The 22454-nt window shown below is 40.1% G+C and overlaps 3 protein-coding genes across 3 annotated transcripts; all 3 read left to right on the forward strand.

Moving 5' to 3' along the window:
- The first annotated feature begins 944 nt into the window (after window positions 1-944).
- On the forward strand, window positions 945-9407 carry LOC138629540 (palmitoyltransferase ZDHHC20-A-like). The gene is made up of 13 exons (XM_069713302.1): window positions 945-1068; window positions 2792-2818; window positions 2972-3066; window positions 3216-3336; window positions 4017-4086; window positions 4603-4635; window positions 4854-4974; window positions 5837-5969; window positions 6046-6172; window positions 6392-6478; window positions 6567-6646; window positions 6740-6786; window positions 6867-9407. Exons 1-12 carry the CDS (start codon window positions 951-953, stop codon window positions 6781-6783), a joined length of 1056 nt encoding a protein of 351 aa, XP_069569403.1. The 5' UTR covers window positions 945-950; the 3' UTR covers window positions 6784-6786; window positions 6867-9407.
- Window positions 9408-10630: 1223 nt separating this feature from the next.
- Window positions 10631-14621, forward strand: LOC138629523 (organic solute transporter subunit alpha-like). The gene is made up of 8 exons (XM_069713276.1): window positions 10631-10755; window positions 11213-11364; window positions 11577-11650; window positions 13323-13481; window positions 13664-13775; window positions 13866-14012; window positions 14194-14299; window positions 14398-14621. The coding sequence occupies exons 1-8, from the start codon at window positions 10680-10682 to the stop codon at window positions 14556-14558; spliced, it is 987 nt and encodes a 328-aa protein (XP_069569377.1). The 5' UTR covers window positions 10631-10679; the 3' UTR covers window positions 14559-14621.
- A 2273-nt stretch (window positions 14622-16894) lies between these two features.
- Window positions 16895-21574, forward strand: LOC138629507 (calphotin-like). The gene has a single exon (XM_069713247.1). It carries the CDS (start codon window positions 17096-17098, stop codon window positions 20597-20599), a length of 3504 nt encoding a protein of 1167 aa, XP_069569348.1. The 5' UTR covers window positions 16895-17095; the 3' UTR covers window positions 20600-21574.
- The last annotated feature ends 880 nt before the right edge of the window (window positions 21575-22454 follow it).

The raw sequence follows: 22454 nt of genomic DNA on the forward strand, positions 1-22454 counted from the left end.
ACATGTTTTGCAGTGCTGTATGCTGTAAATCAGATAAGTCGTTAAAGCAATCCTTACTTTCTATGACAATGTAAGCTAAACAAATTTGAAAACAATGTAAAGGAATCGCTCTTGGTGACAAATTATCAGAGAATAATCATGTACATCTGTAGCTCCGTTTTTATGGTAGGCTCCTTTATAACAAGTTTCAGCAAATCTTTTTCAGTAGTTTGGTCCAAATTGGTTTTTCATTCTCATCACTCTCTTGACATTACAAAAACAGCCAGGCAAAATGAATGAGTTGTTGGTGAACATAGAGGATTTAGCAGCAAAAGACAGATATTTCCCCCCCTGGTAGAGACAGCTGCCTGTTTGCCATAACTTTATAGAGATTTTCTAGCTTGTTGTGTTTCTCTGCCTCCAACAGGACAAAATAATAAACTCATGCAGTTTTAAATTAAACTCCGACTTTGTGTCTTTTAACTGCTTCAATCCAGCGAATTACATTTTTGTATATGTCTAAACGGAGTGGTTTGGTCTCTTCAATATATCCTAAATCATAAAATACAAATGTTTGAGGGGATATGAAATTCAAAGAAATAATTTATGCAGGCAAATATTTTAGCATGCAAGATCGTGATCGCCTGTGCAATAATAGTGTGGCATGTTTAAAAATACTCGTAGCAGGGCATGTATTTGAGTTATATTATATAGTGACATATTGAGTTACATATATATTGAGTTATATATATTGATCAAACTAAAGCGGAGCGATGCGTATTATCGATCTAATTTTCGTTAATTATATACTTATAGGAAAATGTGAATGTTTCAGAGCATAAACATATCTGCACATGCTCCCGGAAGTATGCGTTGCAGTGAACTATCTCGACCTTGTTGTATCTTTGGCTGCCTCATATAAAACCATGCTCATGACGTCACCGCCAGCTACTGTCCCACACGGATTAAAGATGGCCCCATCTCATGCGTTGAGGTGCTGTAAACGGGCTCTGAACTGGGTGCCGGTCCTGTTTATTAACCTGGTTGTCGGCTGGTCTTATTACGCTTATGTGGTGGAGCTCTGCGTGTGTAAGTACGCTCACTTTCAGAAGTATTTTAGCCGTCGGACGGGCGGATGTCAGCTTGTGTTGACAGTTTCAGGGCTGTCAATTTTGATAAACCCGTTGAAGTGAGATTTGAAATTAGGCAGCACACATGCGTTTAAACGTCAGGATAATCTAACTGACTGGGAAACCAGTCACATAAGTGCGTTTGTTCATGACAGCAGTGTATATAATATCTGTATATTTATAAAGACAGTTAACCGGAATGAAGGTGTCAAACTTTCTCACTTGTTTGTGTGCACTTGTTTTTTTTTGTTGTTGTTGTTTTTTTTAATGAATGAATACAATAATTAATTTAAGAGGTAATTTGACGTTTTCAGTTTTTATTTTTAAAACGTAGTCATATCATAAATGGTCCAAGTGAAAAAGTTATTTAAGAGACTTTCGTCTTTTATATGTCTCTCAGTGTTTCTATGATATGCAGCTTCAATTATGACTCATAACATGCACTTAATTTGAGAAAATAATATCAATTGACCAAAATTGACAATTTACAAATAACTATTGTTTGAACCTGCTTTAAAATTCCAATGTTTTAACCATTTGATGTATCGTCAGTTTTTCATAGCCCAATGAGGGCAGGGGAATATTGAAAAATGGTTTCAAAAGTTTTGGCAAACGTTTTGAGGAAACATGATACTGTTACAATTTAATGCATAAATAGGTAATTAAATAAAAGCTTTTTGCCTTTTTGTTGCTGTCAAAGTGAATTTATTTGTAGGGTAATTAAACAACGATTATTTTAATTATCAATTGATCTGTTGATTATTTTTCTTGATTAATCGATTAGTTGAGGTAGCGGTAAAATGTCAGAAAATCGTGAAAAAAAAGTTGACCACTGTTTCCTTTAAGCCTAAGGTGCAGCCTAAAATGTTTTATTTTGTCCCGACCTTCAGTCTACAACCAAGAGATATTCAGTTTATTACCGTCAAGGACTAATGGGAGCATAAAATATTCATATTGAAGAAGTTGGTATCAGACAATTTGAGCATTTTTTTCAACTAATAGTTTTTAGTTTGTGATTAATCTTCTGTCATCAACTAATTGACTTTTCATTGCAGCTCTAAGTGCAACACAAAAATGTGTTTTTCAGCCATTAAGCTCAATTAGTGGCAAACATTCAGACAAACTGGTGATTCAGAAGAAACGTGTGACTATTTATATTACAGTATATATTTTATTCCTACTTTTTCCTCATAGAAGATTTTATTATTAATTTACAATACTATACAGCTGAGTCGGTGTTCCAAGTTTTAACATGCATGGATGAATGTCATTCACATTTCTCAGCAGTTATTGATAAGTTGTGTGTGCTGTGACGTGCGCAGCCCCCAACACTCACAGTTAGTGTTTTTATAGTTTATTTCAGGCTGGAAGTGATGATAGGGACGTCAGCATGCGGCCGTACTGTAGTTCTGCCTGTAACTGGGCTGCCCTGGTCAGGACAGGGACATCCCTGCTGCTTAAACAAAGCTCCCTGTTATGGGTGGGCCACTGCTGGCCGTGCCAGGCTGCTGCCACATGGTGTGAGAAAGGGGGTGGTGTGTGTGTGTGTGTGTGTGTGTGTGTGTGTGTGTGTGTGTGTGTGTGTGTGTGTGTGTGTGTGTGTGTGTGTGTGTGTGTAGTCTTGCATTCATTGGACATTCATTGCTGCTCTCTAATATATATTTCCCCTTTGCTTTATGCAGATACAATCCCAAATAATGCAGAACGAAGTAAGTGATGCCCCTACACGCTGTTTACTTCATTCATGTTCCTTATTATTTATGTTTGATGCTGTTATTCTTCTCATGCTGGTGATTCAGAGCAGGGATTACGTCAGAGATGCCAGAGTAACTGCAAATCAACCTTTTCCTTTCCCTCAACAGTCAGCTATTTGGTCATCTTTCATATTTCCCTCGCCATGTTCATATGGGCATACTGGAAAACCATCTGTTCCAGACCAACCAGCCCCTCAAAAGCAGTAAGTTAACAGCACGTCTTCACTCAAGGAAAATCCCTCGAACACGTACCATTCATATGTTTTGGTTGGCTAGATGGAAAAATCACGCGTACAAGTTTACAGTATTTGTGAGGCTTCCTCTGACTCTACGTTTCCCTCCCTCTTGTCAGTTCGGTCTTCCCCGAGCAGAGAAGGAACTGTATGAGAAGGAGGAGCGAGCCGAGACGCAGCAAGAGATTCTGAAGAAAGTGGGGAGGAATTTACCCGTGTACACGCGCACGGCTGGAGGAGGTGAGGTGTTCACAGCAGCGGCTCACATCTTTAACTGGCTGTCGTTGCTTTAAAGCAGAGCGCAAGGGAACAAAAAAAACAACTGTTGACTGTAAATAGAGGAAGGACAGAGACACTTCCCTCAACATTCACTTCTTGTTTGTCACATTACGTGAGCAAAACAAATGAAATTGCAAAAATGTGTTGCCACATCTTCCCTTTTTGAATAAGCGTGTGAATAACGCAGACTGTAAGCTATTGTTAATGAACGTCAGGCTTGTCCGTCTTGTGTTTATGGAACAGGATGCATGAGTAGCGTTAATTGGACTCAGGTGCACCTTGTTTTCTCTACGGGCTGCACCTGGCTCCTCCACCAATCAGCAATCACCATGTAACTTACTTAGTTTCACAGAGATATTGGAAAAGACGCGTCTAAAGGATAATAACCTTTATTCAACTGCTAGAGTTTAAGAGACTCTTAGATTTAGAGGGTCATTTTTTTGGTTTAAACATTGAAAAGAGCGGGATATTTTCTAAACAAGGGAAATACTATAAAGACTGTTAAAAACAAAAAAAATACAGAATGCACCTAAAACTTTTATTTTGCCTAAATATCAGCTACCTCGCCAACACTGTGATGGTGCTGCCAAATAAACAATAATTATACAGTTAAAAATCCTGCTTTTATTTTCTCTAAATAGCCATCCGATACTGCGACTTCTGCCAGGTGATCAAACCTGACCGCTGCCATCACTGCACGACCTGTGAAATGTGAGTGTTTTCTAAATTAACATGTATAAAATTAAGGCTCATTGGTTTTTCTTTCCTTTTTTTCTTAAACTTTGTTTCCCCCAAAAGAGAAGATAGGTTTGAAGTGATTTTGATTTTATGTTCTCAAACACAGACATGAAAGTTGTTATTTCGAACTGCAAAAAACATTAACTGCAGCTTCTAAAATGAGGAAGAAATGCAAATGTCTTGCAGTTTTAGAGTGTTCATTTTTGCTGCAAATGGTTTGTTTAAACCAAATTTTCATTTAGATTTTTTTTAGATTTTTAAAGTGGTGCCTTCACCTATTTTTTTGATGCATGTAGTAAACGGAGGCATATTTAGCTGTTTTGTTTCTCTTAAATATGGAATTGTGCATATCATTTAATACTGATATCTTCAGCAGCTCATGTGTTGTAAGCTTCTCGACTAACTAGATGAGTAAAATGGTGAACATGTGGACGCCTGGTATATGGTACTCATTGCATCTGTGTGTTTTCTTTATTCCCATTCTTTAAGGTGTGTGCTGAAGATGGACCATCACTGCCCCTGGTGAGATTTTCTCATTGAACTATGCATTTAGGCTGCTTGTTTTTTCATGATGATGCAGGTTTGTTTGCTGATCCGCTTGACAGGTTTATTCATCTTATGTCCTACTGTAATGCCAATTGCATTTAATTGTAAAATAATCAGTTTTGTTTTGAGTAAAATGCAGAGAGAACAGTGTATGTCACTTCTTGTCCTCATGTTTCTGCCTCGTTTTCTTTCAGGGTGAATAACTGTGTCGGATTCTCAAACTACAAATACTTTGTCTTATTCTTGGCCTACGCTTCACTGTACTGCGTCGTCATTTGTGCGACAGTCATCCAGTATTTCATCAAATTCTGGACTGTAAGTGAAGAAACTTCCTCTTGTATATTTATTTTCAAATCAACCATTTCTTGCATGTCCACACTGGCTGTGGCTGCAGTTTATAAATGTGGGTGTTGGGTCCGTTTACTCATATTTATCAGCAGAAGCTTTTGGGGTTTAAAACCATTAGCATGCTTTCTTTTAAACTTTAAAAATGTGTCACCTTGGCCCCCCCCAAAAAAATCAAACCACTTGCATCTTTGGAAGGACAGCTTTATTAACTATTAAGTTAAATTTAGAGATGAAGTGCAGTCAGGCAGTGATGAGACATCTGATCAGGCAGTGGTGAGACATCTGATCAGCCAGTGATGAGACATCTGATCAGGCAGTGGTGAGACATCTGATCAGCCAGTGATGAGACATCTGATCAGCCAATGGTGAGACATCTGATCAGGCAGTGGTGAGACATCTGATCAGCCAATGGTGAGACATCTGATCAGGCAATGGTGAGACATCTGATCAGGCAGTGGTGAGACATCTGATCAGGCAGTGGTGAGACATCTGATGAGCCACTACTGACGGCCTTGTCAAATATCAAATAATTACTTAACAAAAGTGTCCCTGTGGTGATGAGTGCGTCATGTGATCACTTATCAGAGGATTCTCATCTGCATACAATGGATGCTGTCACATAGTCCAGCAGTGAAGTACAAAGTGTTATAACAAAACATACAAAGGCTATATTTGGATGGAGATGTTGTACTAAGGCAACAAAGTAAAACGAAAATGAAGTTTTTCCACTTAAAACGGATTCAGTTGTTGGGAAAGATGACCTGACATAAAATACTTGTACACACTGACAAGCTAAACGTTTTTTTTGGGTGTTTTTTCCCTTTTGCAGAAACAGCTTCCCGACACGCACGCCAAATTCCATATCTTGTTTCTGTTTTTCGTGGCGGCTCTGTTCTTCATCAGCATCGTGTCACTCCTCAGCTACCATCTATGGCTCGTGGGAAAGAACAGGACCACTATAGGTAACTATAGATACATGTGTAATTTAATTTCTTTGAAGATAACCACTGACTAACTGCATTTTTACGTTCTTTTCAGAGGCTTTCAGAGCTCCTGTCTTCTCAAACGGTGCAGACAAGAACGGGTTTTCTTTGGGCTTTAGCCGAAATGTAGCGGAGGTGTTTGGAGACGAAGGGAAGTACTGGATTATTCCCGTTTTCTCTGGGTGAGTCTACTCAGATGGGATATAACTGCAGCTATCTGTCACCTTAGCAATCACAATAAATGATACCAACAAATTAATAAACTGTGTGACTGCATGTCTACACAGACAGGCTGATTAGTATACAAGAAAAGAAAGCTTAGTCCTGAAAGTTGAATTAGCCCTGAATCCATCCAGTGCTGACATGTTTGTTAATGCTGTCCTTGTCTCTTATTATTTCAGTCTGGGAGATGGACATTCTTTTGTCACCAGATTGGTACATATAGATCCTGAACAAGCAAACCGCATCCTCCAACAGAACGGCAAAAGGCTAGTATTTTTTTTCTTTTGAAATATTGAATGTTAATTCTCTCATTTTTAGTTTTCTGTGTGTTAATCTCTATGATTTTAATAACAGCCCTGTTGATGGAGAGACAAACCCTCCTTTGGTTGGTAACAATGTGCAACACACCGAGGATGCTGGCAAAGAGAAAATCGGTGTGTCATATTTGTACTTTTGTATTTTTTGGTAAATAAATTTCTGTTCAAAAAACGGTTATTAAAAGTTGCCCTCACTATTTCCTTTTTCAGATGGAGCACAGATAGTTTCCGTGACAATGGAGAGTGACCCATAGAGGGTATGTGGACATGTGTTTTTGAGTTTCGCAGGTTTGTCCATCTCTTATCTTTATCTTTGCTTTGTTGGCTGTCACTGCAGGTCGCCGGCACATCTGTAATGAGCTCAACTATGATGCCTTAAACCAGGAGCATCAGCACCTCCACAGGAGCTATCCTCCACCCTCATTTTGAGTTTCAGTGCAGCCTCAGACCATGTTTTTAATGTATGTATTTATTCCAATGGACCATTCTTTGTGTAGCGTGCTTTACACTCGCACAGCAACACTGTTGTCATGTCAACAGAGACTCTACAGCGACCTCATAGACTGAAGCGGAAGTGATTCAGGAGAGGAGAATTTGTCTTCGTTATCAGCCGTCATTCAAATATGTTTATTACTCCATCTGAAATTCTCTGGGAGCCAATGTTTGTCTATGTTGTCTGTGTTTATTTACACACATTAATCCCTTTATTCGAACCAGAGATTCATCCTTTGTCAGTGTTAATCAAACCTTTAATGACTAAACCTTGAATGTGGTTCTGTTTGTAGAGCACAGGGACGAAATGGTGAGATGTGTCAATATGTGTGTCCAATATATATTATATATATATATATATATATATATATTTTTTTTTTTAGTTATAAACTCCCAAGTGCAGTGCAATTATTAAGACCAGTAGTCAACTATCAAATGGTCTCAAATTGAGTTTACAGTTTACATGTTTGAAAATATATGAAAACTTTCTGTTTACACTTTTCAGGTATTTATTTTTTGCATTTCAAATTTTATACAATAGGTGAACATACAGATGATATCAGCTTAAAACGTGAGGACCAAATCCAGTTTAACTCCTGTTAAAATGGTGTCATCTCATTCCAAATAATTATTTAAGACACATAAGCAAGAGATATGCAGCGACATGGTCAGTGATATACATTTTTTTTTAATTGCACTACAAACATTTGTGATTTGTTTCCAAGCTTTTATAAAATGTCTTTTCATACGTGGTAATTTATTTATAATACCAAATTTTCATTATATTTATCAAATTTTTAAAAGATTCTAGTTTACATATTTTTTACTCTCATCAGTCTTCTGCTATAATAATGAATCAACACTGAGTCTTGATTTACGTCTTCCTTCCATTTGTTGTTATTTGATAGTGAGATTTATCTGAAAGTTTAATAAGCATATAACACAAAATCAAACTACGATATACACTTTTTTTTTTTTTTTTTTAGGATATTGCCAGAAAGGTCAGGGGCATTTGTTCCACTGTGTCCTTGAGCTTAAACCAGGATAGATAAGGAGGATTTTATATACCGGAGATGAAAGAGTCGTTATACTGTACACGCTCCTCTGTGCACTGCTGGCACCGGTTTCATTATATTACCTTCCTTTCAGTGGAAATGCTGCACAGCGCAGTGTGGGGCTTTGTCTGGGTGATCAGTAGATAACAGTTGTGTAGATGTTACTGGTAGCCTATGTGAACGTACTCACGGTAGTTTAAGAACTAACTTCGGTGACTAAACTTGGCTTAATTGACCACCAGGCAGCTTGAGCTGCTAATGTCATAAAAAACTGCTTTTTTTGTTTTGTTGTGAAAATTGTTCATGCAGGGTGACCCTGATTGTTTTCTAACAATAAATGTAAGAAACTACTGGGTCTGATTGTGCATCTTAAACACGTGTAACAAATGAGAGGAAGGTAAAACTCTCACTTCACATGGAACAACTCTGCACAGGTCAGAGTTTGTGGATTTCAGCTGTACCTCTTCAGATATATATCATAACCATCTAACTAGATTTAACCAGACTCCAGTCAAATGAAATGGGTTTGATATGATTTAAGTTGTATGATTCTGCCTAAGCAGCGCAGGCTCTTTTAAAATCATGAGAATTTAAGTTATATAGACTTTTTTTCCCATTGTGTTTTATGTCACATCTGTATAACAAATCAGAAAAAAAGATGGATTTGTGACCAAATCTGTTTATTTTCATGTTTTTGTGTTTGAGTGATAATAATGGCCTGTCAGTTGGTTTGTTGATCCACCACTTTGGTACAGATTGAAATATTTTGAAGTATTGGATTGCCATGATGTTTTGTACTGACCTTCATTCCTCTTACTGAATTTTTCTTGTCGCGCCATCAGTGGATTGACATTTTCTTTCTTTTAGTTAAATATATCTTCTCGTTATTTTCCCATATAATGTGGTAGAATTTGGCCATTTCATGTTGCACTGCGGAGGAGCTGCAATAGTTGTGGTCCCTCAACACCATCATCTCAGCTATAGTTTGTGTTTAGTGTTAATTATCAATTTTTTTGTATGTAAATTATGCTGGGTAGGGTAAACTTTATGCCTGTTAAACTGACATTAGCATTCACCTCCAAACACAGCTGGGCCCATGAGCAGGTCCACTGAGCCACAAACCTGGCAGGAGACTCTTCTCTTTTTTTACAACTAACGTTGTTACTGGAGTTGGGTGACCACCAAGAAAAACATGTCTCATTACATGTGACTTTTGCTCTGGTTAATCAAATTCAACAGTGGATATAAACTACCATTCTTAAATGATTGTATGAGATGCGGTGGGAGATTATGACGCAACAGCTGCATGAAAATAAACCTTTCAAGGAAAACCATTTTGTCATTAACTTGGCATTTCAGGAGATATAACAAGACAAAGTTCAAGAACCGTGCTGTGATAGAGTACAGTGTTCACTGAGGAAACTGTGTTCTTCACTTTTTCAAGACTCTGAAGTTTAGCTGAATTTTCTCTGGCAGAGGAAACATGATGTGCTAGGAATTAGATTAGATGATCATTAGCCAGGGGAAGTTGAACAACCTTGGTGTCATTGATCTCGCAATAACTGCAACAGTTAGTCATAAGAGTCTCAACCCTCATTTTTGCTTTGAACCTGTTGTGGTTCAGTGGGTATAAAATGGGTGTAATATAAATTTCTTAGAAAGGATTTTCCGGGATTTTCATATTATCAATCTCAAACTTTAAAAAGAATATATATATATATATATATATATATATCCCCCCCTCCTTATTTGATTCAATGCTGACTTTATTTGGGGATTACTTTGATTGCTAGTATTAATTTGACTCCTGTGGAAAAAAAAGAATGTGTTGAAAGGACAATTCATTGAGGTCACATGAATATAATGCTCTTCACCTTATACGTCTGACCCCTTTATAGAAATACATTTTCATAATGTAGTCAAATTCTGAAGAAAAACACCAAGACACATTGACACAAATAATGATAAGCTAATGTACAAATAATCTCCAACATGATTAATAATAATAGATTGTAATGTAATTTGACTGAAATGTACGCTATGTGACTTGTGACAAACAAAACATTTTTGAAGTCATTTGTTTAAAAGGGACAAAAACTAGTTCTTGCCCGTGTAGGCCTGCATGGTTTGAATGCACTCATTATAAGTTGTTTTGGTCAAATTCTCTGCCAAACCAGTGTAATGCAATGAAAGCAAATTATAAAATACATCTCATAGCGTGAGCTGGAAGAAAAGCCCTTTATGTTTTTATACCCTTTTTTATTTACTGGGAAGGAAACAACACACCCTGTCAAAGTTCACCACTCCTGACAAGCTCAGTAGGTTTCTAACTTTCAACTAAAACTCTGACGTCTGTGTTTTTTGTAGTTGCTGTGACTCAAGCCTGTGAATGAATGAGCTGCAGTTACCTGTGTGTTCTTATGAACCTGCCAGCTTTAGCTGTCATCCGTCCTTACTCCCACAAAGTCACCCAAAGTGTGAAGAACACTCTCCGGCGAATCTTTCGACTGCCAGACACTGCAATGTGAGGGGAAGCAGATTGTTTTAATTTGAATTGTACGGACAATTTTTTTTCAACCTATTGTGGATTTTTCAAGAAGACAATGGAGGAAGCCCTCAACCACACTATTGATCCAGCTTGTTTACAGGAGCCCCCTCTGGCCAGCGACGTGATAAAGCGTAAGTGACCCGCTGATCATGTTTCCTTATCAACCTGTTAGAGCTAATGACAACAACAGTTCGCTCATCAATGTATTGTGTACGTCTCAGAGTCTGAAAGCCTTGAATGTAATGAATGTATGTGGCTCTCTTCTAAAATACAACATCATGTCCAACAAAGTGTAAATAGGTAATCAAACAGTACTTGACAGCACACAACCATGAGTCTTCTATAGTGTTATATTAACAGTGTTGTGCAGTGTTTACACTGTTCTCTGATCACAAGAAACTTATGAAGCTTTTTAAAAAGCGGCACACTTAGTTTATTTTTACAAAATCTTTACTCTGACAAACATAATTTTAGGCTGTTTGTGTGTGATTTTGTCACATAAAATGTTTCAGATACACTCTAATATAACCCAGACCCCTCTCTCTCTTCCTGTCTCCACTCTTTTTCTTTTCTTTTTTTTTAAATCAGAGATGGATGTGTTTGGGTTGTGCATGTACTCCATGCTCACCGTCATGTCCTGCGTCTCCCTGCTGCTGTACCTGGAACAGTGTGTCTACATTTATAAAAAACTGTCGTACCCCAAGAAGACGACAATCATTTGGATAACTGGTGCAGCACCTGTAAGCATTATAATACTCTGATGATTAATCAAAAGGAATATAATCAATATTAGGTCTCAAGAATTTGGTCACAAGGCCCTTTGAAATAGAAAAGATCTGAATGAAACAGAGAAGATGGAAAATAAAAAGCAAAGTTCATTAAATTTGGTCTTTAAGTACTCCTGATACTGCAATCATATTTCTTTTGTTTACTGCATATTTCTCTGTTTCAGGTCATTGCCACAATGGCTTGCTTTGGGATGTGGATCCCGAGGGCAGTCATGATCACAGACATGACCTCTAACTGGTGCGTTTCCTCTCAAATACACTTGAATTAGTGCACAGAGCAAAATATTTTCTCATACGGTAAATCCCTAATCCCTGATAGTTCTAAAAAACTGGATTACAATAGTGAGGTTTGTGTCCATATTTTAGGATAAATAATAATGAAATAGATTGTGTAATTTTCACATTTTAGGCAGATACCACTTACAAAATAAATGTAATCTACAGATGCATGTTGTTATGCTATCGCTGTAAACAAGCCTGAACTAAATCCACCTTGCAGCTTGTTAAATAGCTTAAAAAAAACTCCACAGGTATTCAGGTTTTAGATTGTAATGCAAAAAAACCCCATGAAAACATAAAGATCACTTTGTAATTTCACTATGATGAATCATTACACACAGAGATCAAAGATCATCCCACATGGGTAATGTAAAGTGTTGGCTTTGTTTGCACAAATTTTAACAAGCAAACGCTTGATCCACTTTGATCCCCTACAGATAAGGGTGGTATACGTGAACACAACCACGAAAAGAACTTGCCTTTTCAATCACTTATTCCACCAAATTTAAAAGATGTAATATTCTTCATTGGAAAAAGTGAGCTGCCTCCAGGTTTGGCTTCACAAGCTGGAATTGCCCCCTTTTGCCGAAATAACTTCTGGCAGGAGTTTTGCATAATTGTCTATCTGTCACATTTTTGACCACTCAAAATTCCCTCACTGCTCTCTGTTTTGAATAGTATAAGCAACAGCCACCACCCCCAACTTTTCAATGGTTCGTTGTATTTAAATGTGGACTTCGACGAGGTTATTTATAACCCTCCATTTCCTCATTTTGAGACATTACTTAATGGATTGCTGGTGGGCTCAGGGATCATTATCCTGTTTAAAGGTCCTCTTTGGGTTCAAATTCAACTTTTGGGCTGATGGCCTCATATTTTCTTCAAGCACTTGATGATATGATACAGAATTCATAGTTGAATCAATGACTCCAAGCTACACCGAGGCAGTGAAGTAACCCCAAGCCATAACATTCCCACTAACGTGCTTTGTAGCTGTAATTAGGATCTTCTTCTGACAAACTGGTTTTGGTCAGAGCCAAACATGTCTACTGCTCCTGTGGCCAAACAACTCTGTCTATGATCCATCTGTCCATAACAGAGTATCATAAAAGACCTGACATTTGCCCTTATGTTCAGTATAAAACAGTAGTTTTGCTTTAATGTTCTTTTTGGAAAGCAAAAGCGTGTTTCCTGGAACATCTTCCACACAGGTCAATTTTGTCCCTTTTGTACTACACATGCACTTTGACACTAACAGCTGTACGAGTTATCTGCAGATCCTGTGATGAAATTTGTCTGTTCTTAGAGTTGTCTTTTTGTATGAAACGGTCTGCGTTGCCTTGGGCTGAATTTGCAGAGACAGACAGTCCTGGACACATTTTTTTTTTTTTTTTTAATCTATGCCATTTGTAGATGATTTTCGTTAAAGTGCAATAACTAATTTCAAATAATTGGAGATCTTTTCAAATCCCTTGCCAGACAAATAGACAACCCCAAAGTTCTGAAAGCCTTCAACAGTTATTTATATCTTGGCCTGATGACACTACATACTTCAATAGCAAAGAGAGGGATCTTTGAGAATTATGATGTATTTTTTCTTTCTACATAAATGACCTGTCTTTCTTTTGTAGTTATTTTTCAGTGGTGGTGTACAAGATCTTGGTTCTGATAATCGAGGAGTTCGGGGGCAAAGATGCTTTTCTGAAGCGGTTTTCTGGTAAAACCTTTAAGATCAGCACGGGACCCTGCTGCTGCTGCTGCCCCTGTTTACCCCGCGTGCCCATGTCACGGTATTTATACCTTTCATACAATTACAGTCTATGTATATGACTGTCCTGCTCCTCTAAAATTAAAACTAAAGCCTGTTCCTAATTCCACCCTATTCAATGTGCACTCTATAGTTTTCTATATTGACTGCACCTATCTGTATACATTTCTAACATTTGTCTTTTTTGGGGTTGGAATTATTCAGACGGATGTTGTTCCTGCTGAAGTTAGGCGCTCTTCAATATGCAATCCTAAAAACAGTGCTCTCTGTAGTTGCCATAATACTGTGGACAAACGGCAACTTTGATCTCTCTGATGTAAGTGTTTGAAGTGCTTCTCTGCAAATCTATTTGCACTCCAAATGAAATGAACGTAACATGAAATGTGAGTATGTCTTCTTCTTTCAGCTGGAGATCACTGGTACGGCCATTTGGATTAACCCATTCATTGGCGTCCTCACTATCATCTCTCTTTGGCCTGTTGCCATCATGTTCATGAACACTAACAGTTTTCTACGCAGCCTCAGAATTATACCAAAGTATGCCTTGTACCAAGTGAGTCAACACTTCTAATACCAGATGCTACAGGGCTTCACTTGTCCTGCGGAAATCTGTATTGTCGTATTACGCAATTTAATTAATCTTCCCTCTTTCACTTTTAACAAGTTTCTTACACTTGGACATCCTACAGTCAATGTTCCCCGTGTAATTGATCAATTATTGATTCTCTCCTTAGTTAATTCTTGTGTTGAGTCAGCTGCAGACGTCAATCATTAACATCCTGTCCTTGGATGGAACCATCGCCTGTGCCCCTCCCTTCTCTTCTCAAGCTCGTGGATCCAGTAAGAAACATTTCCGTGTCTTTCAGCATCCACTGCTGCTTCGTGAAGGAAAATAGTCCAACCCTGTTTGTTTTTCTTTCTCTGTCTCTGTCCTGCAGTGCTAAGTCAGCAGATGATGATCATGGAGATGTTCATCATCACTGTGGTCAATCGCTTTTTATACCGTCGCACATATGACACACTTCCCTCTGAGACAAATGACAATGACCAGAACACCAGAGCTGCCCTGCAGGCTGGTCTCGTCGAGCATGATGTCTAAAAAAACCAATGAAGCAGCGAAACTCAACACTCCTCTTTAACTGTATCAGCCTAGGTCAGGAGATCACCAACTCAAACTTTACTTTGACATAACATTTTACCTCATTTAAGTATAAAGGGAAAGAACATCAAAATGGCATCTTTCTGTCAAAGAGGTAGTCTTTCCTCTGAAAATTGAACTTTGAACATTGTTTCTGGACAAGAATGTTTGCTATTGACTTGTTTACATGTTTGTTTTTAGTGTTTTGAGTACCAAATAAATCTTTATTCCCTTCAATTGTACTAAAGTGGAGGCAGAAGTGTGAGCGACATATATATTAAATGATGATCAGTATATAGGAGTGAGAGGATTTTTTTTTTTTAATGCTTATTTTTGTGCTTGCAGACAGCTAGATGTACAGTAAATATAAAAACATTGCAACTTAGCATAGCTGGGCAAAAACACTTAAAATAGCAAGTCTGTCTCTGTCTAAAGGTAACAAAATCTGCCAACCAGCTCCTCAAAAGCTCACCAATTTCAGGCTGTAATTATTTGATCTCAAAAAAAGGAAAATAAGCTTAGTTTAAACAAAGAATTGTAACATCATATTGTAAGCATATCATACTGGGACAAACATACAGAAGGTGACAGGTGGCAAGTTTATATTTGCCTAAAGACAAGACACCTATTATTTTTGTTAATGTGTCAGAAAGAGAGAGGTAAACATACACACACAAATATGCCAATGATGAAGTGTGATCTACAATGACCTGGTGTATTTTATATTATAGTAAAGTGGGAAATAAATACTTACACATTATTCAGTTTGTTATTATTGCATGTATTCATTACAGTAACCGGGTAGGTAGGCAGGTAGTTACTTTATTAATCCCCAAGGGGAATTTTTTTTTTTTGCTACAGCAGCATTTATAGATTATTAACCTACAATGGAGATTTCAGTGATAAAATATAATAAAAAAAGTGTATATTTTCGCTATTAGAAAGGAGATTTGTAATCATGTACAATTTTAATATCGTTTTAGTTCATTATTACTGCACATTACACATTAGTACCTCCATCACTGCAATCTTTCATGTTCCTGTGTAAAAATAGACCAGGATTTTTATAAACATTTTTAAGACATTGCGATATGAGTCACTATCACTCCATCCTTAAACCTCCTCCTCCTGCTGTCTCAACACAGCCTGGAATAATAGCCAGATTTGTTCAAAGACTGCTGACCCACTTACAGACTTATTTGGGCCAGGAAATGCGTGTGGATGAGACGGCAGCTTTATTTTCAGACGAGTTGGGTGCATTTTAAGAAGCTGCGCCACATGCTGTGTCTTAAACAACCACAGTAGGCCGCTCTCGTTCCACCCCAAAACCTCATTCAATCACACGGTAATTAAAACACAACCAATCCCTCTCCTCAGTTTACGTGGTACATTTTTTAAAAACACACACCCTCATTTAATTCAAGGAGCCCATACAGATATTTCAAACAATAAATAGGATTCATACTGGCAGTTGCTTTATACAATTTACTGCATTTAGTTCCTCTTCTCTCTACTTTCAACATGAAGTCTATTCATTAATATACAATTATGTCATCGTTCTTAATGACTTGACTTTCTTCAGGACTGTTGTTGATTCTGTTTGGATGTTCAAAAGGTCACACCCAGAAGACTGAGCTCTTGAAATTTGATTTTACAATAGAAACATCAACATTAAACTTCCAATAAAGCATAACATTAGTTTTTAAAAAAAATGTAAGATATACAAAATTTAGCTTTCGGAAGTAATGTGCAGCACAATAGATCGATAGATAGAGAAAGAAGAAAATACCATACCTATAGATATATGGGTCAATATGCTATTAATCACTCAAACCTAAATATATTAAGTTATAGCAATTTACTGTAATAACTATTTATGAATTTAAACTTTATATGCATTTTTTTAACAAATTGGAGGGAGTTACAATATGTTGTTGCACAACAGTAGATGTGAGTTAGATCAATTTATTTAGAATAAAAGCAAATCCATTCCATTAACAGATTATTAGGCTGCATATAGACATACCGTGCATTAATCGGGATCAGATGTTTCTATAAAGCCTGATCATTCAGAATTTGGCACAATTAATGGAGCATTTGTCTTTGCTGTTTATGTAAACAGAGTCATCAGACAGGAAGGAAGAGAAAGCTGCGTTCAGGGTGGGTTGATGACAGCCCCTGGCTCTGCATTGCTGACGAAAGCTGCTTAGCTCCTCAGTTGCTACGGCAACCAGGGAGCGGAGCCAGACAAAAAAAAACAAAAAAAAACGAGGCAAAGGGGAGGGGCTTTACAGGGAGAAATAGAGGAGAAAGGACTGGATGGGAAAGATAGACAGAGGGCGGGATACAGACAACTGATAGAGAAACACGCTGAGAGCAGCAGAGGTAGAGCAAGGCGAAAAACGGAGATAAAGGTCTGGATATAAATGCTCCATCCACTGGCTGGGGAATAATAACTGCAGCAAGTGACAGGGATAAAAAAGAAAGAAAGCGAGAAGATGGATGTACAAACGGACAACATGGACCCCCCGCCTGGTGAATCGCAGCCGAGTGGAAAAATCAGAAAAGGATTCAAGCTGTTCGGCAAACGCAAGCCAGGTAACATCTTCTCTATTCGAAGCAAAGGGGATGGAAACAACAAGTCACCTGTTAACAAGAGCAAAAACCTCGATGGATTATCAGAGACTCCTGCTCCAGATTCTGAGCTGGAGCAAGACAAGGAAAAGAACCAGGAGGTGAGTCAAGGAGATGAGGAGCAGGCAGAGGAGGAGCCACTTAGCGAAGATGGCATTCTGGCTGCCGCCCCTCCTCGCGCCTCTATTTCTTCGGTCAGCTCAGCCAAGTCCCTCGGCTTCCTGTCACTACTGAGGGGTGGTCGAAGAGGAGTGGGGGACCGCCAAGTCCACACTGTGTCCCAGCCGGTGACTCGGCAACGTCGAGGGCTGAAGGGTCTCTTTGGCAATGTGAAGTTCCGATCAAAAGATAAAGAGGACAAGGAGGAAGCCCCTCCGAGCCCACTTCTCATGTCATCCCGTGCCAACAGTGTGGAAATCATCAAAGAGGACCTCACTCTCACACCCAAATCCCAGCCTCGCTCTCTGAACAGCCCTGTCTCCGATAGTTGTGAGCCCCTTACGAGCATAACAACTCAGGACAGTGCAGCCACGACCCCGTCAGAGACCATGAGTCCCCAGTTGACAGCAGGCAGTGTGAGGAGAGCTAATGAGCATGTTCCGCCTTGGCCCACTTCTGAACCACCACTGGTCCCCGGGGATAAGAGCCTCAGCACCTTGCTGGCCGACATCTCCTCTCTCCTGACCTTTGACTCAATCTCAGGGGGAGGAGACGTTATGGCTGATGTGGAGGCAGAGTGGGGAAAAGCCAGCAGTGCTATTAGTACAGCGGTAACTGAAGTCTCGCCATCATCCACATTTCTCTTCTTCAAACCCACCATTTCCTCTCCGCTGACTACTACAACTGTTGGCACTGCTGCTACAGCAAAACCCTCTCCTGTAACCATCACCACAATAGCTTCTCCCCAATCCTTTACCCCTCTGACAAAGACAACTCCAACCTTTTCTCCCATTTCCAGGCCGAGCACCATCATCACGACTTTGACCAAATCTTCCACTTTGACGACTCACGCAGTCAAACTGAGCTCAGACTCTACTCCGGCCTCTGAGCCTTCTACCAGTGTTAAAATGAAATCAACTCCGGCGCCCACTGCAACAAAACCCTCAACTACTCCTGTAACAGTAACAAACCTTTCAGCTCCAGTGTCTTCCCCTTCAGTGACGATTAAATCCACACCGAGCTCCACCGCTGCATCTACCACAGCTCCACCGAACACCCCGGCTACTGTAGTGAAGGCTCCCTCAATAAGCCCAACTCTTACCTCAACGGCTAGCAAACTGGCATCAGAGATTGCGCCTCCTCAAATGATTGCTTCCGTAAGTAAACCTCGTCCTGTAGCTACTTCACCTCGCGTGTCAGCTAAACCTCCACCAGTAACCCATAGCCCTCCCTTCCATATTTCCATTACCCAACTTCCACCAGCTAAATTGGATTCAGCTAGTAGTTTGAACTTTCAAACTTTCTACAAACCCTCCCTAAGCTCAGGTGCAGGAGAATCTAAAGCCCCAGTGACAGTTTTACCAGCCTGTACAGTTACAACCAAACCCCCCTCTCCTGCACCGGTTATTCAGTCCAAGATGAAAACCGTTCCCACATCAACGGCGTATGTGGCCCTTTCCAAACCTTCAGTAACCTCTGCCCCTGTGGACCTAAAGAAAACCCCTCCCTTGCTTGTAACTGTCCCAGATTTTTCTCCTTCTACCACCACTTTAGTCGCAACTAAAGCCCAACCCAGCCCTGCATCTGTCCCAACTCCATTTTCAACTTCTTTAGATAAGATTCCTCCCACAACTAAACCCACTTCTGCACCAATCTCTTTAGATAAGATGCCCCCTGCCCCCGCAACAATCCCAGCCCCCGCCACTCACGCTGTGGCATCCCCAACACCTCCTGCTCCTGGTCAAATCACAGTTTCTGTATTTAAAGATTTGCCTGCTCCTGCTCTAACACAAGTGTCTCAGTCTAAAGCCCCTCCCACCCCTGCTCAAGTCCCAGTTTCCATATTTAAAGATCCACCTGTTCCAGCTCAAATGCAAATTACTCAACCTAAAGTCCCCCCTTTTCCTGCTCAGATCCCAGTTTCTGTATCTAAAGCCCCTCCTGCCCCTGTTGAGATCCCAGTTTCTGTATCTAAAGCCCCTCCTGCCCCTGTTGAGATCCCAGTTTCTGTATCTAAAGCCCCTCCTGCCCCTGTTGAGATCCCAGTTTCTGTATCTGAAGCCCCTCCTGCCCCTGTTGAGATCCCAGTTTCTGTATCTGAAGCCCCTCCTGCCCCTGTTGAGATCCCAGTTTCTGTATCTAAAGCCCCTCCTGCCCCTGTTGAGATCCCAGTTTCTGTACCTAAAACTGCTCCTGCCCCTGTTGAGATCCCAGTTTCTGTATCTGAAGCCCCTCCTGCCCCTGTTGAGATCCCAGTTTCTGTATCTAAAGCCCCTCCTGCCCCTGTTGAGATCCCAGTTTCTGTATCTAAAGCCCCTCCTGCCCCTGTTGAGATCCCAGTTTCTGTACCTAAAACTGCTCCTGCTCCTGTTTCTTTCACAGTTTCTGTATCTAAAACCTCTCCTGGCCCTGCTCAGATCCCAGTTTCTGTATCTACGAATCCTCCTGCCCCTGTTTCTTTTACAGTTTCTGTATCTAAAGACTTTTCTGCTTCTGCTCAGATCCCAGTTTCTCAATCTAAAGCCCATCCTGCACCCGTCACTGCCCCTTGCCCCGTCACTTCTCCTCTTTCTCCCCCTGCACCTTGGCCGAGTGAAGCTCCAGCCTCTGCTAAGACGAGGGGAAGTGGACTGGTATCAGTGGATCAGCAACTGGCAGGTCCAAATAGCACAGGTGCGCAGAGAGTTCACACCGTGGCATCCAAAACAGAGGAATTCCACGATGAGTCACAGACAAGCCTCCGGGGGCTCTCCAGAGAAAAAAAGACACCACAAGTAAAAGCATCGGGCCTTAGCAAAATACCTGTAGTTGGAGGAGGCAGAGTGGGCAAGCTACCTGTCCGAGACAGCCAACATGTTGATGATGAACCAAGCAGGGACCCACCTACTCCTGTGCTGCAAGAAGAGAGGCCTCATTTCAACTCACATGATGCCGGGAGGAAAGACAAAATCAGTGCTGTTGAGGCGAATGCGCCCACCTCAAAACACACCCAGGAGGAGAGTCAGCAGCTGCAACAACCAAAAGTCCTCACCAGTTCAGCGCGTGATTCAAAGATCCCTGTGAAGCATGGAGCACAGGCTCACACTGCCTCCCAAATCCCTCAGTCTAAAGAAGCCACTCGCACCAAGATACCCGTCTCCAAGGTTCCTGTCCGCAGGGCTGGTAATAAACCTGGAGCTACAGGTGGCAGCATGCAGATGAGAAAATAAAACAATGGACTGAATTATTTCACAACACCGATCAAGGCTCTGACTGCAACTTTTTTCCGATACCACCCTTTTTAAATTCGTATTTCTATACTGTAATATTTGGTTTGTCTCTCTGTCATCTCTTGGCTACACTACACCACAAGCAACAGAAACAGAGTCAAGGAGGCTGACAGCACTCGAGCACAAAACATCTCCACGGGGAGCCGCAGCAACAAGCCTGGCTCTGTGGTGCTGAGCCAACTGGACATGCACTCAGGAAAGGTTTGGGGTCACACCTGAACACACAGCAGCAGCATCAGAAACTAAGGATGAGCGAGATAAAAGGTTGTCTGGGAACACAGACACATGACACACTACATGGGTGAGTGCCTTTTTAAGGGTGCTTTTCCAACAGACTCTCACAATTTCTTCAGTCTTTTCTACAGTAACTTTTAACTTTTGTTACTCCCACTTTTTGTAGGAACCGCTGAGTCTTTTTGTCTTTCTTTTCCAGCAAGTCTTTTTGATAATAACCAATCCCTTTACTTTTTATTTATGCCAGGAGATGAACTGCAAGAGCTCTATAAATAAATGCAAGAACCAAATTTACATTCCACATCTATCTCTGGATGTATGTAGCAGAAAACATGCCATTAATTTTTGCACAAGATGTTGAACTGTACAGCGCCTGTGTGTCTGCCTGCTCATATGTAACATTATTAGATCTCACTGTGAACTATGGGAAGGACTGTGGTTCTTGAGGGAGGAAATGGAAAGATCTCTTTCCATTGAAAATGGACAGCAGCCATTATGAATGGCATTGTGGACATTGAAGCAAGAGAGGTTGGTGAGATGAGATCTCCAGCTCGTACACTGGCACATCTTTATCCTTATCCCAGTTATACTCAGATGAGAGCAGTATCTCTGTGTAGAGATTGGTATATGTTGTTCTGTTTCCTATTTAATCAATAAAACAATGAGTACTTAGCAAGATGAGATCTGTTTAAGCTGTGGGTTACATCCTGTCTTTTTATACTGGTCCAGCATGCAAACAGATAAGAAATATGAGCACATAAATAATCTACTGCTTATGTATGAATGCATCATTATATGGAGGAAAATTATGTAACTCTGTCTTCCAGGGAAAAGAAAAGAGACTGACAAACGTTTTATATTTTCACTGACTAATTCTCGCAGTGGCTCACCATCTTACTACGTCGTGGGCTCAGCTTGTCCTCCCTGTAACATCATTCCAGCCTCATCCACACTCCAAGCTCACTGACCTGAATAGTGAGCACATGAATGTCAGCAGAGCCTGGCCAATCAGATGCAAGGGAAAACGCTTAACATGCGTACCTTATTATCAGGAAAAGGGTTGGGGAATGTGTCATTGCTATTCTTAGTGTAAAATGCACCTAAAGGATCTGCTGAATAATTCCCCTCAGACTTAGTGGATCATTTTCTTTGGACGATATCACTCCAGAAAAGATAAAGTAGATCATTATTTCAACAGAAAAGACTGGAGTGAACTACACAGATGATCTACAATATTACACAAAGAACGTTAATGTGGGGGGAAAAAAAGGCAACTAATAGCTACCAGGGATGAGCATAAAACCTCAGGTTAAATATGGGAAGCTGATTTGAATCATGAGTTTATGTTAAGAGGAGTCTGGTGTTAGGAATAAGGAGGAAAGGACAAAGGGGGAATGTTGTCTTTTTTTTTTGCTTCACAAAAAAAGGTCTGCAGAGGTGACACAAAAAGACCTCTGTCTGCTTTACGAAGCCACGGGCTGCAAGCTGAGAAGAGAGGACCTTCATTTGCCAGAGAAAAACACGAGGATTTCACATCAGGTGCTGATACAGACCACTCAGG

Source organism: Brachyistius frenatus, unplaced genomic scaffold, assembly GCF_029030835.1.
Source record: "Brachyistius frenatus isolate BFR_SWC_R1_liver_20210118 unplaced genomic scaffold, ASM2903083v1 Contig_117, whole genome shotgun sequence".
NCBI classification, from domain to species: Eukaryota; Metazoa; Chordata; class Actinopteri; family Embiotocidae; genus Brachyistius; species Brachyistius frenatus.

What these genes read in the sequence shown, in the direction of transcription:
- LOC138629540 (XM_069713302.1), top strand. Translation starts at nt 951, where the DNA reads ATGGCCCCATCTCATGCGTTGAGGTGCTGTAAACGGGCTCTGAACTGG. An exon ending in CAACCAGCCCCTCAAAAGCA is followed by an intron (nt 3,067 to 3,215) that starts GTAAGTTAACAG and finishes CCCTCTTGTCAG; the next exon opens with TTCGGTCTTCCCCGAGCAGA. An exon ending in ATTATTCCCGTTTTCTCTGG is followed by an intron (nt 6,173 to 6,391) that starts GTGAGTCTACTC and finishes TTATTATTTCAG; the next exon opens with TCTGGGAGATGGACATTCTT.
- LOC138629523 (XM_069713276.1), top strand. Translation starts at nt 10,680, where the DNA reads ATGGAGGAAGCCCTCAACCACACTATTGATCCAGCTTGTTTACAGGAG. An exon ending in GGCCAGCGACGTGATAAAGC is followed by an intron (nt 10,756 to 11,212) that starts GTAAGTGACCCG and finishes TTTTTAAATCAG; the next exon opens with AGATGGATGTGTTTGGGTTG. An exon ending in TTCTCAAGCTCGTGGATCCA is followed by an intron (nt 14,300 to 14,397) that starts GTAAGAAACATT and finishes TCTGTCCTGCAG; the next exon opens with TGCTAAGTCAGCAGATGATG.
- LOC138629507 (XM_069713247.1), top strand. Translation starts at nt 17,096, where the DNA reads ATGGATGTACAAACGGACAACATGGACCCCCCGCCTGGTGAATCGCAG.